We start from the raw sequence: 15,748 nt of genomic DNA, 5'->3' as shown, positions 1-15,748 counted from the left end.
CTACACAACTCTTCAAGTTGAATGATGCTACCCACGTTGGGAGGAGCCCCCAGACCCCTCTCCTATAAGGGTAAAAACTCTGAATCAGGATCTACAACTCATTTAGTTGAACGATGCTACAGTTAGTGTGCAGGTCAGTCGGTGTTTGATGGAGAAATGTTGGATCGTTTGTTGGATGTGCACAGAAGTAGAGAGAGAAGGGAGAGAGAGTGAGATGAGGTTTTACCCCTCTTGTAAGGGTAAAAACTCTGAATCAGGATCTACAACTCATTTAGTTGAATGATGATACCCACGCTGGGAGGAGCCCCCAAACCCTCCTCCTGTAAGGGTAAAAACTCTGAATCAGGCTTCACAAGAGTCAATGTATAGGTCAGTCGGTGCTTGATGGAGCAATGTATGATCTTCTAATGGATGTGCACAGAAGCAGAAATAGAAGGGAGAGAGAGAGTGAGAGGGTTGATGTTCATGGCCTCCTCCAGGGGAGATTTCTTTCTCGGATAATCCTGCAGTGCAGAGACTGGGTCTTAAATAATCATCTTCGGGGCACTTAAGTCTTTACAACCACTCCTTTTCAAGAACCGTCATTTTTTTTTGCACCAATGGAGGAGAGGGTACTTAAGTCTTTGCAATCTTATCAAACTCCAATGCTAATTAATGCTGACAAACATGGGGATACGAGACGCACATGCGTACATACATGGTGCTCTTTGGGACCCCTGATCATGAGATGTAGCTAACTGCCCTGTTCGGGGGGGGAACATATAACCTGCTTTGGCAAATTAGTGGCGCAAGTTTCAAACTTCTTTTAATTATGCTTACACAAAATCTTTTACTTTAGGCTCTGTTTGGGGGTCCTTCGTTGGATGGATGCACTGTTCCTATGTATTGTGAAAACATGCTTTTCTAAAAATGTGTTGCAAAATGTGGTGTTGGGGATGGAGTAGTCAAGAACATTTTCTTGTGAATGGTATTGAAATGTGGTGTTGGGGTTGTCAACTCCATCCCTACTGCTCCCAAACAACAAAGGGTGTTGGGAAAATTGCAATGCACTGCTCCCAAACAGCAGAGGGTGTAACGCCCCGGGGTTTTAAAACCTTTAAAAATGCAGATTTTTTTTAAACAGCGGAAATAATTTTTGATTTTCGGTTTCCTAAACCTCAGGCACGTCACATTCCAATTAACAACAAAAACAACAATAATTTATATCAACATTATATACATAGTCTTTTCACAAGGTTCAAAAATGAAAACATTTAGGATTAAATTTTAAATAAATCCTAAATTAATCTCAAGATCTTGGGAATCTGGATTCTTCGATGCCGCACTTGTCCAACATCCACTGTAAGATCTCCTATTCTATATCTGAACCTGAAATCCCCATAAAACGCGGTTAGACTTATGATAGCCAAGTAAGTCATTAATCAAAACCATACAATTCAAATATTAAGCATGATTTCAATAATTTATAAATCGAAATGCATTCATTTAAGAACAATTATGCAATTAAAAACAATTTAAAACATGATTATGTGTTATATCAACAATGCATAATCTCAGATCAAATTCTGTGAAAGAAAAAGGTCATTGTTTCGATATCAACGCCCTCCTGGTACGGTGGAGAGTACTCCGATCTCAAACTAAGTATTCCGGGGGTATATTATTCTATTGTGGATTACCCGGATACCTGAGTGAAACGGGCTCCCAAGTGAGCGGTCAACGACCGGGAAGATTCTCAGCAATGGCGAACAAACAAGGAGAGTTGGATGCATCCACTGGCATGCGGCAGCCTTGAGACCCGTTGTCTCGACCTCCTCAACCCGAGTGACAGGAGGTCCAGGGAATCTATCGCTCCAAACAATCATCATCTTCACAATGTCACTCCTGGTTGTACCACTACCCCTTCCAGGGTAGGCTAAACCTAGATGGACTTGAAGGATTCTTTTATAGGACTTTTCATCTTTTCAAAAACTAGGCTCAATAGCCAAATCATTCCTTTCAAATAAACACGGTTCATATGTATCCAGCCCATCCAGAATTTTGCTCTATCACAACGAGCATTCGCCTATGAAGGCGAGAATTAAGTTTGTATAGACATGACTCCCGCAACAATAAAATCTTTCGAAAATCAACATGCTATACAAAATTCTTTTATCAAAATCAAAGTTTTGATCATAGTATCCATCCAAATTTTATTCAAATCATAAGATTGAAAATCTTGTCATTCAAAACAAATATTTATTCATGCGGATATTAAAATATGCATTTGATCAAGAATCAAATTTAGATAACCATGCATGAATTAAAAACATGAATCAAAAGCATGTCTAATATAAAATTATAAGATTTTGATAGAATAACTTACTTGGATGTCGATAGGATAAAGCGCTCGTGCTTTGATTTAATCTGATAGAATTCATTATATTAGTTAATATTTTTATATCAAATTTTGAGTAGTATTTGCCCTATGATTTAAAAAAGTATCTTTTGAAGAAATTATTAAAAATCTAAAAATTTATTTGTAATTGACTTTAAAACTTTTATAAGAATTTTCAAGAGTTTCCTCTGTAATAACTCAAATGTTCGAAAAAGGGTTTGAACTTGAATTCGAGTTGTAAGAATTCGAACATGACTTTGCGTCACAAATATTTTTATAAAGGTTTTTCAAAAAATTTGATTTAAATATTTAAAAGGATTTTTGAAAAATTTTAACAAAATTTCTCTTATAAAAATCGTTTTTTTTCTGAAATAGTTATAAAAATTTTGATATATCTTCTACTAAAAATTTCTAAACTATCTGAAAAGCTTTTGCCAAAATTCTGATTAAAATAATTAATCTTTTTCAGAAATTATTTAAAAATTTGGTCAAAATTACTGCTATACTAATTCTACTTTTTTCAAAAATCTTTAAATCATTTTGACAGAACTCCTGCTATAAAAACTCAATTTTTTAAAAGTCTTTTAGAAAATTTTGCCAGAACTACTGCTAAAGTAGTTCGGAATACTTAAAAATATTTAGAAAAATTTGAACAGAGCTTCCCTTATGTAAAGGATGGGTTGGATTAAATTTTGGCAAAATTGCCAAAATTTAAATCCAAAAGAAATAGAGTTGGGGTTCAGAAAGAGAATAGGGAAGCTCAGAAAGTATAAAATCAAATTTAGAAGAAGGTTTCTAAATACTAACCTTGTTTAGTTGATTTGAGCAGCGCTTCCGCTATCCAAATCCGACCTTTATGCTAAGTTTAGCAGAACTCCTGCAGGCAGCGCTTCCGAGGTTGTTTCTGATCTGACGAAGCTTCTTGCAGAAGAACGGACTTCGCTTAAGGAAAGAGGAAAAAGGATAGAATAGGTTTCTCAGAAAAAATCTGAGATTCTACGGAGTTTTTAAACTAAAATCTAGAGAGAGAAATTCAAAGGTAGAGAGAGAAAGTAGGAGAGAGAGAGATCTTAGAGAGAGAAGGAGTCTTGGACTTGGGTAGAGAGAGAGGGGGTGAGGGGTATTTATAGGAGAGAGAGGAGGTGTCGCCCCCCCCTATGGGTCCATTTTGGTGACATTTGTCACCTAATTTAATTAAAATATTAATTTATTTTGACACTTGTCATTTTTTTAATATTTTATTCATTTTTTTTACATGTGTCAGAGAGAGAAAAGGGATGGGTGTCACCTCCTCATTGTGAGGTGACACTTGTCAGCTCATGGTTTTGGAAAAACCATGGCTGCCCTTGGTTTTGGGACAGTGGTTTTCCAAAACCATGGTCTCTTGAATATTTTAATATAAAATATTATATTTTATTTGATTGCTAATTTTTTTATACCTTTTATACCCTAATTCAAATCCCATCTTTCAGAACTGCCATAAGGGAATTCAGAATTACTTGATTGTCCTTCAGTAGTTCAATAATTTACATAGCCTGCCATTGAAAATGGTAAATTACCATTTTCGTCCCTGACAATTTTATTAATTCCCTGAAAATATCCCTAAAAGAAAAATTACCATTTTGACCTTATATAGTTGGTTATTTTACCGAAAAATGCCACTGAATTGGCAAATTACTAAGCTACCCTTTTACAATTTGATTAATGACTAGAATGTCCCTGAATTCTGATTTTCGAACAAGCCTCAACAAAATTTTGTCTGGATTTTAAATATATATTCAGATCTTTACTTTGAACAATACTAACCATAAAAATAAGGGTTTTAATACTATAATTCACATTCAGAATAAATAAAAATTAAAACTTGAATTTTCTTCAGAATTTATAAATCATTAAAAATTTTGGGTATTACAAAGGGTGTGGGGTACACCACAATGCTTCTCCGTTTTAAATCTCCTAAACAGAGACTAAATCATTCAATGAAGCTCTACTGGATTTGCCTCTCTTTGAGTGAGAATCTGTTCGACGATTAAGCTGTCTGTTTTAGTTGACAACTTGAATTGTTTGTATAAGACCACCACCATCTATTCCCAAACAGGAATAGAGTTCATGTTGAAAGCACAAACATCATTAGAACTGAGCCCTCTAAGGGCTTGGGCAAGATGAACAGAGCAAAATTAAGGACCACGTATCTTTTGAAAAGAGAGAGCAGCATTTACCCTGGCACTTTTCTACCAACTTTGCTAGTGGTGTCTGGTGTAAATGTAATTGCATGAAAGCTATCATGATCTCAAAAGATCCTGCTACACTCAATTGCTCAATTTTGACACGACTGAGTCATGGCAATGGAATTTTGAGATGCTTTTGCCTAGTCATCCACGCTCTATTGTTCATGACGTGCTCCTTTTGAGTTTGTTTTTCTATAGAATTCCGATACCATCTATTCCAGCTGAGGCTTTGTTTGGGAGATGGTAGCTGGGATGGGTGTTGAGGATAAATTTGGTCAATTTATTACAATGGTGGTTGTTTGGGAGAATGATGTTGAGAAGATAGTTTATGAAAATGAGAAAGGAGGTGTGACGGTCTCTCCCCTGTATTTGCATTGAAAAGTGAATTTTGTAACTACTACAAATTTGGTAGCTGCCAATTCCAGGAATTGATGGCTGCCACTTTTCCAAATATATACACCCACTTTGACTGGATCCCAAACAAATCCTAATAGACCTTAAGGTTCTATCCTGGACTGGAGGTGGTATTTGGAAAGACTGGATGCAAATAATTTGCAAGGAAACAGGGAGAATGTTCACGGAAGGAATTGACGGACTATTTTGTTGGCAGCACCTTGATAGGTTTCAAATGTGACGCACAAGCAAGAGTGAGACACTACTGGGGTCCATCCGGATACATCTTAATTCTTTGTGCTTTCTTTGTACTTATTTAAGTGTATTGGACTTTGGGTTATGTTTTGGATTTTTGTTTGATTTCAGATCTATCTCAGTTCCATAGGATTAGGGGTTTTAAGGTTTTTCTCTCTTCATTATAATATAGAGAGACAGAAAGGGAGATTGGTGAATGATATTGATGATTTTTAGTTATTTTCCTTACAATTTCAGTTATTTTTCATTAATTATTGTTTTAGTAGGTAATTCAGTTTTTAGGTAGGATATTGACTTTGTGGGGTTCACGAGCGATCCTCTTGATCATTGCATCAAAATAGAATTGAAAGAATTGGCTGGTGTGGATTCCATCCATATTTTTAGGATTCTGCTAATTCCTTTGTCCCAAACAACACAATATCAAAATTAAAAACCTTGATTCTTTATAACTACTACAACTCAATCTCCGATTTCACTCATGTTCCTACTCCCTATGGGGGTCCTAAATTACTTTTCCAATGGAGTCATCAATCAAGATCCGTGACACAAATTCTGAAACTCATGGTTAGCTCACTTTTGATACCGCAACAATATAAAAAAAAAACGCTGGAATCAAATAGAACATCAATTTTGGGTCCTTGGGCTAAAGAAAAATTATACAGGAATTTGTTCAGAGATTCAACTTGAATTAGAAACAAACTTCAATTTACATGACTACAAACTGTGGAAAAAACAATTAACAGATGGTCTTTTCAGAATCCATGATCCTTGATGACAATTCAAGACCCAACAAATCCTATAATCATGAAATCCAACCTAAGTTCATGACCAATGTGATCTATGTTGCAAGGAATTCTACAACCGTTTAAGCTTTATTTAATTTTGAAAATGATTAGCAATCATCAGGGTAGATAATAAATAACTCATTCATGGATCGGCCAAACAGGTCATTTGATCTAAAAAAAAGTGGAATTCAACCATAACATGGCCACATCACAATTTCATGGAGTTTACAGCTGGCAATGCCTCATACAGATTAGATACTAATGAAGTTATAATGTGCAGATAATACAGTAAAAGATAGCACTCACTAGGTGAACTTATATGCTAATGCTGTCAGCAGCTTTTTATGTGCAGACCTTACACAGTAAACAATCAAGATCTATCTCCTAACAATCTCAGTCATTTTCTGTGAGAAATTTTACAGTGCACATTACATAATCAGCAATATTGACATGAGAATTGGATAGCAGCCACTGGTGTGATTTTACAGAAGTAAATAACCAACCATGGATATTGACTGCAGACCAGCAGTGTATTTTCACAGTAATGGGATGAAAGGAAGAGATAAGAGATGGAAACCAACCACACTTGTTTCAATGTTTTGACCTATCTGCCTGAACCCCCCACCTTTTCAGACATCAGGCGTAGACGTCTAGCAATTTCTGTGAAGCAAGGACGTACAGCAGGATCTGGTGACCAACACTGTTCCATTAGTTCTCTCCATTCATTATCACACCAGTTTGGCACTGGCGGCCTGAGGGTATTACTTACAATCCCACCTGCAAATGAACAATAGTAAAGTGCATCCATGAACATAAAAAAACTCTTTTTACAATGAGTTATTTATCAAGAAGCATACCAATAATTGCGCCATAGTGCATGTTGGCATAAGGCTCCTCGCCTGTTAGAATTTCCCACATGACAATGCCAAAAGAGAATACATCAACCTGCCAAAGTGCCAAGATGAAAACAGTAACCTGCCTAACATCTTTTTTTCATGTATTAAGAAAGTGCACCATGATGAATAAAGAAAAGAATATATCAGAATACCTTTTCAGAAACCTTATTGCTGCTTCCATTTAATAGCTCTGGAGCCATCCATGGAAGAGTTCCCCTCACACCACCAGAAACCAAGGTATTTCGTTTTATTTTTGACAATCCAAAGTCACCAACCTAGTCATACACAACAATAACTTTTCAATAATACCATCAACCAATTGTTCACCGAGGACTGATGAATTTATCACAGAGTCTGTTCCTTCGGACAGATCAAAAGCAAAAGTAGGCAGGATACAAAATTAGAAAAGAATGAACTGAGATGGCACTTTTTAGGAAATGAACGAGTGAACATTACCTTGCAAATTGGATGATGAGGATCTCTCATGTTAACCAGCAAGTTATCACACTTGAGATCAAAATGAACAATATGTTTTGAATGCAGATACTCCATACCAAAAGCTGCTTCCATAGCAACCATAAGCTTTTTACGTCGATCGAGGAGCCTTGCAAAAAAGACCAAGTAAAACATTCTTAGTTGCACAATTGGTATAGATAATGAACAGGATAATAAACTTATTTAAAAATTAGATTCACCTGTCTTTGCGTTGTAAAACATGCCTAAGAGAACCATTCACCATGAACTCTGTTACTGTGGCCAATGTTCCCCCAGGCCCATCTTTAACAATGCCATAAAATGCCATAACATTAGGATGGTGGAGCTTTGAAAGAATAGCTGCTTCTCTCCAAAAGTCATGGGCCTGAACATGATCTCACCAGTCACAAATAGGTTAAAGAAATAAAAGCAGGGGTAGTGGGGGAAGATAGGGGAGAGACAACTGACCAGGCGTTCTTGCTCAGATGATCTCTCAGTGAAACAGCTCTTCTTAATTCGTTTAATGGCAACATCAGTACCCCTCCATTTTCCATGATAGACAGTGCCAAAAGTGCCAGATCCCAGTTCCCGCAGCTCTTCAAGGTCAGCATTCTTTATAATCTGTTCATTGGAAGGAAGTAGTTTACTTGCCAGTAGAGGAGAACCTAAGCTTGCAAGTAGAATAGAGATGATTCTCATTTCTAAATGTTTTGTCAAACCTACGTAATCAAAACCCTGAATTTAAAGAAACAAAACACAACGACCCAGACAAAAGGGAGAAACAGAATATAAATATAGAAATAACATTCAAAGACATCCAATGAAGTCGCATATTATGAGAATCTGACACTCTGAATATTAACAGTTGTAAACATAATGCTGGAGAAAGCATGTAGATGCTGATGATATATTCCCACATGACTTAATGGAACAGGAGATAAAAAATTCAGTGGATAAAATATCAATTCTACTAAAACTTTAGCTGTCACACCATGTTGTATGAGCACAACTTGGAAGAAGAAAGGTTTCATTCTCGTAAGAATACAACAACAACAACAACAACAACAACAACAACAACAACAACAACTACGCCTTCATCCCAAAATAATTGGGGTCGGCGATATGAACCAAAAAAGAAAATCATTATGGGTCTTCCACATGAATCCTTCTCCTCCAATCATTTCTATCCAATGCCATGTCCTTGGTGAGGTTCAAAGCATTCATATCCTTTCCTATCACCTCCATCCATGTCTTCCTAGGCCTACCCCGACCTCTTTTAACTAATATATTTTCCCATTTCTCCATCCTTCTAACTGGAGCATCATTAGGCCTTCGCCGAATATGTCCAAACCACCGTAAACGATTCTCTCTCATCTTATTTTCAATGGGTGCAACGCCTACCTTCTTACGTATCTCCTCGTTCCGAATCTTATCTTTTATTGTATTTCCACACATCCATCTCAGCATACGCATCTCAGCTACACTCATTTTTTGAATATGATGTCTCTTGGCAGCCCAACATTCCGTACCATATAGTAAAGCAGGCCTAATAGTCGTCCTATAAAACTTTCGCTTCAACCGCAATGGCATTCTACGATCGCACAACACTCCAGTTGCACTTTTCCATTTCATCCACCCAACCTTTATCCTATGATTTACATCTCCATCAATTTCTCCATACTTTTGAATGATAGATCCCAAATATTTGAAACAATCATCTACCGGTATTTCTTGCTCACCAAGCTTCACTACACTCTTATCATTACTTCGTTGCTTACTAAACCGACATTCCATGTATTCTGTCTTACTCTTACTCAACTTAAAACCTCTTGCTTCCAATGTCTGTCTCCATAATTCTAACTTAGCATTAACCCCAACTCTAGACTCATCAATCAAAACAATATCATCAGCAAACAACATACACCACGGCACATTTTCTTGAATTGATCTCGTAAGCTCATCCATCACTATTGCAAATAGGAAAGGGCTTAAAGCAGATCCTTGATGTAACCCAACCGTTATAGGAAAATTGGTTGTCACCCCTCCACAAGTGCGGACATTGGTTACTACTCCTTCATACATATCTTTAATTATTTTAATGTACTTGAGAGAAACACCTTTCTTCATCATTGTCCACCAGAGAACGTCCCTAGGTACTCTATCGTATGCCTTCTCTAAATCAATAAAAACCATATGCAAATCTTTATTCCTCTCTCTATTTCTCTCAATAAGTTGTCTAAGAAGATGTATAGCTTCCATAGTTGATCTTTCAGGCATAAAACCAAATTGATTCTCCGATATCATGACAACCTTCCTCAACCTAGACTCAATCACCCTCTCCCAAAGTTTCATAGTATGACTCATGAGTTTTATACCACGATAGTTTGTGCAATCTTGTATATCACCCTTATTTTTATATAGAGGCACCAAAGTACTATTCCTCCACTCATTAGGCATCTTATTTGTCCGCCAAATCTTGTTAAAAAGATTTGTCAACCATTCTAAACCTTTCTCTCCCAAGCATGTCCAAGCCTCGATAGGAATACCATCTAGGCCAACTGCCCTTCTTGATTTCATTTTCTTCAAAGCCTCTGCAATTTCTTTCTTTTGAATCTTGCGCATGAAGTCACGATTCATCTCATGAAAAGGAATAGAGAAGTCTCCAAGATCCTGAGCATGACTTTCATTAAATAGCTTATCAAAATAATTTTTCCATCTCTCCTTAATCTCCTCATCTTTGACTAAAACCTTTTGTGTTTCATCTTTGATACATCTAACCATACCCAGATCCCTCGATTTCCTATCTCTCATCTTTGCAAGCCTATAATTATTCTCGTAAGAATAATTAGGAAATTTTCTGTATAGGCAAAAAAGGATGCAACTCCCTTGTAAGCACAAAACACACTTCAAAAGTGCAAAAAGTTTCCTGGGTGGCATTTTTTTTAATTGAACCCAATTTGTGAGACCCTATTTTCTAGAATTCAGCTCTTTGGAAGTCATTTTTACTTGTAGTCTTTTTCTCACAAGCTCTATATGAGCTCTATTTTCTGTAAAATACAGTTGGATGGCATCATACAGTGAAAATTCTTATTATGTGTTGCATACAATTGTACATTGCAAATAGCCAGAATGAACATGACATGGAAGTGCATTCTGAGCAAGAAAGTGATACAGCAGGTTTCTGGAAAAATGTGTCTCAAACATTTCTGGAAAATCAAGTGATTCAACATTTAGGGTTTTTGGTCATTTTTAACAGGGAAATACCAGAATGTTTATTTAGTATGAATCTACAGAATTGTACTTTTGAAGTTTAACAAATTCTCCATTAATTTCTTAATGTTTTTTCTTTCTATCTTTGAGGCAAGTTTGGGCCATATAAGAGTGTCATGTGGACTAAATACACAATTCTTATGTTTCATTTGATTTAGGATTCCATGGACTACGATATCAGGAGCCTCATAAGCTTAGTTACTGCAGAGTGTTCTCAAGGGCTAAGCTGCAATTCTATATAAACTACATAATCCCAAGTCCAACCTTTTTTTTTCTTTGTTTGGAGAATAGGAAATATAACAACAGCTTTACTTAGATAATTTATCTAACTTGAGTTACATTGTGAAGCATCCCAAATGCACCACAGGAAGTGATTCATTAAATTTATACAAGCTATTTTCTCTACAAAAAGTCTGCAAGGGTAAAGACTTCTAGAAATAGTTGATGAGAAGGGACAAGTCAATAATAAACTAAACATGCTAAGATTGCAAATTAAGTGTAACCCCGCTTGCCTGTAAATCAGATATGTTGAAATCAGCCAGAGAAGGGTTGAAGATAGACCCACCATCATTATGCTCTGATTTACCATCCTGAAACCAACAAAAGGTCAATGCACCATCTCTAATAAAAAAATCCAACAAACAAATCTGTGGAAGAAGGCATACCTCATACTCTGAGTCCGGTATTGGCAGGGTCTCACCATCTGTCACATTTGAATAGGAGATAACATCTTCAGCCTTTTCACATTCAGTATCCCTATCCACCACACATGTAGTGGTGATTGGAGAAGGATGGAACTCCTGGATCAATCTGGACTTCTCATCCCTCACAGTAATGGGTGAATCCTCGGGAACTGTCTTGTTATGATCTTGAATATGGACTAATGGAAGCCCATCAGCCTCAAATGGCACAAAATAGTAAGGCCTGGTGTTCACTTCACTATCTGCCATGGCAGCAGGAAGATAACTCAGAATATCCTGGTCAAGAAGTGACACATCCTTCCTGACAAATTGATCTTGTGCCAGTTTTTGGAAAAACGACCAGTGCTGTGGTTCATGGTTCTGCATTGTCAAGCTTAGACCAACTTCATCATTGCTGAGTGGATTTAGTCCTGATGGATTTTCTCCAGAATCCTTGAAAAAAAGATGGGAAAGAAGGTCTGGAGAAATCCTGTTGTTTATTAGTATAAGATCATCTTTCCTTTCTTTTGAAACATCAGCAGGATATTGCATCTGAGAACTGATTTCAGCAGATCCCACTTCCCATGCAAAAGCAGGTGAGTATCCAGCAACTTTTTCTTTCTCTCCCCATTGCAAACCATGCAATATCTCAGGCAGGTGGGAAGTAGAATCCATGTGCAGTGCATTGGCAGAACCAGGTTCAATATCTACGAAATGAGATGCCTGAGCCTTTTGTTTGACAGGTGACTGCTCATTAAACTGAATAGTCTCTGACACTTCCAGATTATATGGTGGAGGTGTTGCACCCTTCTCCTTTAGCTCTGGTAGGTGATCCCTAACCTCATACCTTTCAGCCTTGCCTTCCCTGGACATGATATGGTTATCACTGGGCACTGTTTCTATCAGACCATATGTAACAGTATTTTGGTGAACTTGCTCCTTGTTCACAAGATCATTTTCACTGCTGACAGCCACTATTGGGTGTCTCAACTGGGATTTCTCAACATGGTCCATATCCGACTTGTTCTCATCACCTCCCCCTTTAGTTTGATCATGTGCCATTTGTACAACAGGATTTGTACCAGATTCTTCATAGTCAGGTACTACCTTCCCACCTGGGACCTCAACATGTTGTGACAAACTGGAAGCCTCCAACCTCTCATGTTTTTCAAATAAGTTTGCTTTTTGAGTGAACGTCTCACAAAAACCTTTATGTTGAAATTGCATGATTCCATCCCCAAGGTTAGGACTCACACATGAAGGAGGCGCCTGGGCAGCCAACATTCCTCCCTGCACCATACCATTGATGGGATCTGTGATGGGCTCTGGCTGCTGCAATATCATGAAATGGGAGTTGACAGAATCATCCGATTTTGAAAGTCTGTTCAGTGAATCAGTTTTCTCACGAGGAATCCCCTCAGAATGAAAGATCTGCTTTGGAAGCATAGGATGTTCAAAATAGCCATACTCTGCCCCGCTATCTGATTGTGGAGGTGGAGGAATAACCCCTCTAAGTGAGGCATGGTGATCATCATCAGTAGATTCAGTACTGTCACTGTTTGTTTGATGAGATTGACCGACATAGAGTGAACCAGGTGGGCAAGGATCTGGTCCAGTCTTTGGGCATTTTGGAGGCAGGGAACTAGTGCCTCCTTCATGGGCAGAAGCAGTAGACGTAACTTCACGAGCTTCAGGATGGATCAAAATGGGAAATCCTCCCGAGTTATTATTTATGCGAAAATCAATCGGCTCGGCATTATGGAGTTCAAGTGCAATACCATTAGGTTGCTGGTTCAGAATGCCAACATCGTCCTCTGGTTCCCAAACATTAGTACCAGTACAGTCCCACTGAACCACCATTGATCCACCTTTTGTTTTCATCTCTCCCCCCCTGACTTGTGGTTCCTGTAATCTAAATCCACCATCAGGTGATGCTGCAGGAAAATTAGGAGCCCGTGGAGGAAGTAACCTCTGAGATGGTCTCACCGGCGGACCTTCTTCCAACTGTGCATAGTAGGAACCTTGACCATATTTGTTCACGAGTGCTGTGGGCATGGTCTTTCGGTTCTCTGTGTGGTGGCTGGTCTCAAGAGGGCCCATACCCGGCACTGGTTGAAGCTCACTAACCCCAAAATGAGGTGCATTTTCATGATAAAATAGTGTAGTGAAATCAGTGCAATCATGCTGATTTGACATACCATATTGTATGTTCTGTGTAGATGATGCAGCATTTGCAGCAAAAGGAACACTTACAGCAGGTGTGGCACGAAAGCTTTCACTTGATGCAGGCAGAAGCATATCAGTTAATGGAGAGGTAGCAGAAGCAACTAGCCGTGCTGCAACTCCGACACCTTCCTCACCTCCAGCATTGTTACTGATTAGTTCATCCAAACGAGTTCCTGATGCAGAAGCTAAACTCTGTCCAATTGAGCTCCTTCTAGATCCAGGTTCAGCCAGGCCATTGACAGCAACTACGTAATGGTAATCGCTGCCAAACTTGGAGCATCCAACATTGCCATCAGCATATTCTAGGTCACTCTGGGAGAAAAGAAAAACCCTCAGCTTGTGAGAGCCATCAACTCCTTCTGCACTAGCCCATTCCTCCATCATGTTCTGAAGATCTTCATCACAAGTGACAGAAACAAGGGCATCGAGATCCTCGCCAGGCAGTTGATATTTGATCAGACAGACTTGCTCACAAACTTCCAACGTTTTCTGAATGAATTCTTGAAACAAAATATCCTTTCTCAACTTGACGATTCGGGTCTCGCCCCCGACATACCTAAGTTTTCCATCACTAGGCCTCGGCAACATTGTACCCCCATAACTGCACAGAAGCTTCATCTTCCCTGACAATGAACTATCAAAAGCCGCAGAAGACACATAACCATGGTCACCAAACCCATAAGGAGCATCAATACGAATCAAGTGATCAACCCGACCACTAATACTGCCCTCTCCTAAGGAACCACAAGGCACATTTTCTGCAGATTTCTCACACACTTTGCTGCCAAACCCAGCATAGCTCTTGTTCCCCAACTCCTTATGGTTCTGCATCCCTTCACCTGAAATCAGGGAACCCTCGGACCCACTTTCAGATCCCACACGGGGAATGCTACGCACAGCCTTGAGGTCTTCATAGGCAGCAGCGGGATTGCTACTGTCAGCCACATTGGTTTCAATATGGCTGTTTGAAACTGGTGATGCAAAGGGCTTCCTGAATGCACCACGCTCCTGTATGAATCCCAGATCGAATTCCTCGCCTGTCTGAATGGAGAAATTCACCGGCCTTCCAATGTCCGACAAGGCGAACTCAGGCGGTCTCGGATTCGAATTAACCGAGTGAGGAGTTACCTCCTCGCTCCTCCTATCCATTGTTTCTTATCCAAGCTGTGAGAAACTACTCGACGGCTACTTCCTCTCCATTTTTCTAGCCACACAAAGGCACTAACCCAGAAACTAACCGGCTCATAGGCCTTATGAGCACAAGCACAACACACCCATCAAATAACAGAATCCCCCAGAGAGTTTGCCCGAAACTCCCATTTTTCTCCAGTTGCTACTAGAAAGCCCGGTTTTCATGACAACATTAATACAAACTCCACCTGATTTATCAGTTCCTGGAATCTCTAGATTGAATCAATACCACCATTCAAGAAATAAAAAAAGAAACAAAAAAAAGAGTACAAAGATTTATAGTCACGAAAGTGGTAGTGCTAAATAGATTTCATGAAAAATTTACGATCTTCACAAGAACTATCAGGTCATGGAATCTCTAGACTGAATCAAACCATTCAAGAAAGAAAGAGGAAAAAAGGAAGTATAAAGATTCATGGTAGTGCTAGTGCTAAATGGATAGAAATCACTGTATATCAACAACCAACAAGAACTGAATAAACCAATCACGAAAAAAGAAAAGAAACTGACCAAAAGCAGAAAAGGGGTGTTAGATCTATCGATAGTTATTGACAAGAACGATTTATTTAGTCAGATTGAATGTATGGAGTTGACTTCCTGCAGCAGCACCCATCTAGAACTCTCTGAATACCATTAGAATATGTGATTCCAAATCTGACCAACCAGTGGAGAAATTAGACACACTCCAGAGATTAAAAGGCCCTGGTCTGCTCTTTTACTTCACTCACGGCGTTGGAACACCCTCTTGTTAGTTCATAGCTGTTGTTTTGTCTACATGTGTTTCAGGCTCTAACCACACTGACCCGGATGAAGCCGTCGCTTCCTCCGAAAGTTGCTTTCTTGTTGAAAGCTATGTCACAGTGAACCCGCCTTTAGAGTGCGTGTCATGAGTGCCATGAGTGGGACACGATGTGACAAGCAAACACAACTCTGTATCTACTTATATTATTTTATTTTTTTATCAAAATATATTTGT

The 15,748-nt window shown here is 38.6% G+C and overlaps 1 protein-coding gene across 1 annotated transcript; it reads right to left on the bottom strand.

The window, feature by feature from the left end:
* Positions 1-6,200: 6,200 nt before the first annotated feature.
* LOC149834551 (RAF-like serine/threonine-protein kinase 20) lies at positions 6,201-15,445 on the bottom strand. Its single transcript, XM_090011473.1, has 9 exons — positions 15,283-15,445; positions 11,341-14,975; positions 11,188-11,265; positions 7,874-8,026; positions 7,627-7,790; positions 7,388-7,535; positions 7,084-7,206; positions 6,893-6,980; positions 6,201-6,812 (listed from the first exon to the last, which is right to left on the bottom strand). The coding sequence occupies exons 2-9, from the start codon at positions 14,728-14,730 to the stop codon at positions 6,640-6,642; spliced, it is 4,317 nt and encodes a 1,438-aa protein (XP_089867599.1). The 5' UTR covers positions 14,731-14,975; positions 15,283-15,445; the 3' UTR covers positions 6,201-6,639.
* Between the last annotated feature and the right edge of the window lie 303 nt (positions 15,446-15,748).

Source organism: Nuphar pumila, chromosome 6 (assembly GCF_984573655.1).
Source record: "Nuphar pumila chromosome 6, dmNupPumi1.hap1.1, whole genome shotgun sequence".
In the NCBI taxonomy this organism is placed as follows: Eukaryota; Viridiplantae; Streptophyta; class Magnoliopsida; order Nymphaeales; family Nymphaeaceae; genus Nuphar; species Nuphar pumila.
The sequence above is the reverse complement of the archived record's forward strand: the minus strand, read 5'-3'. Positions and strand labels throughout refer to the sequence as shown.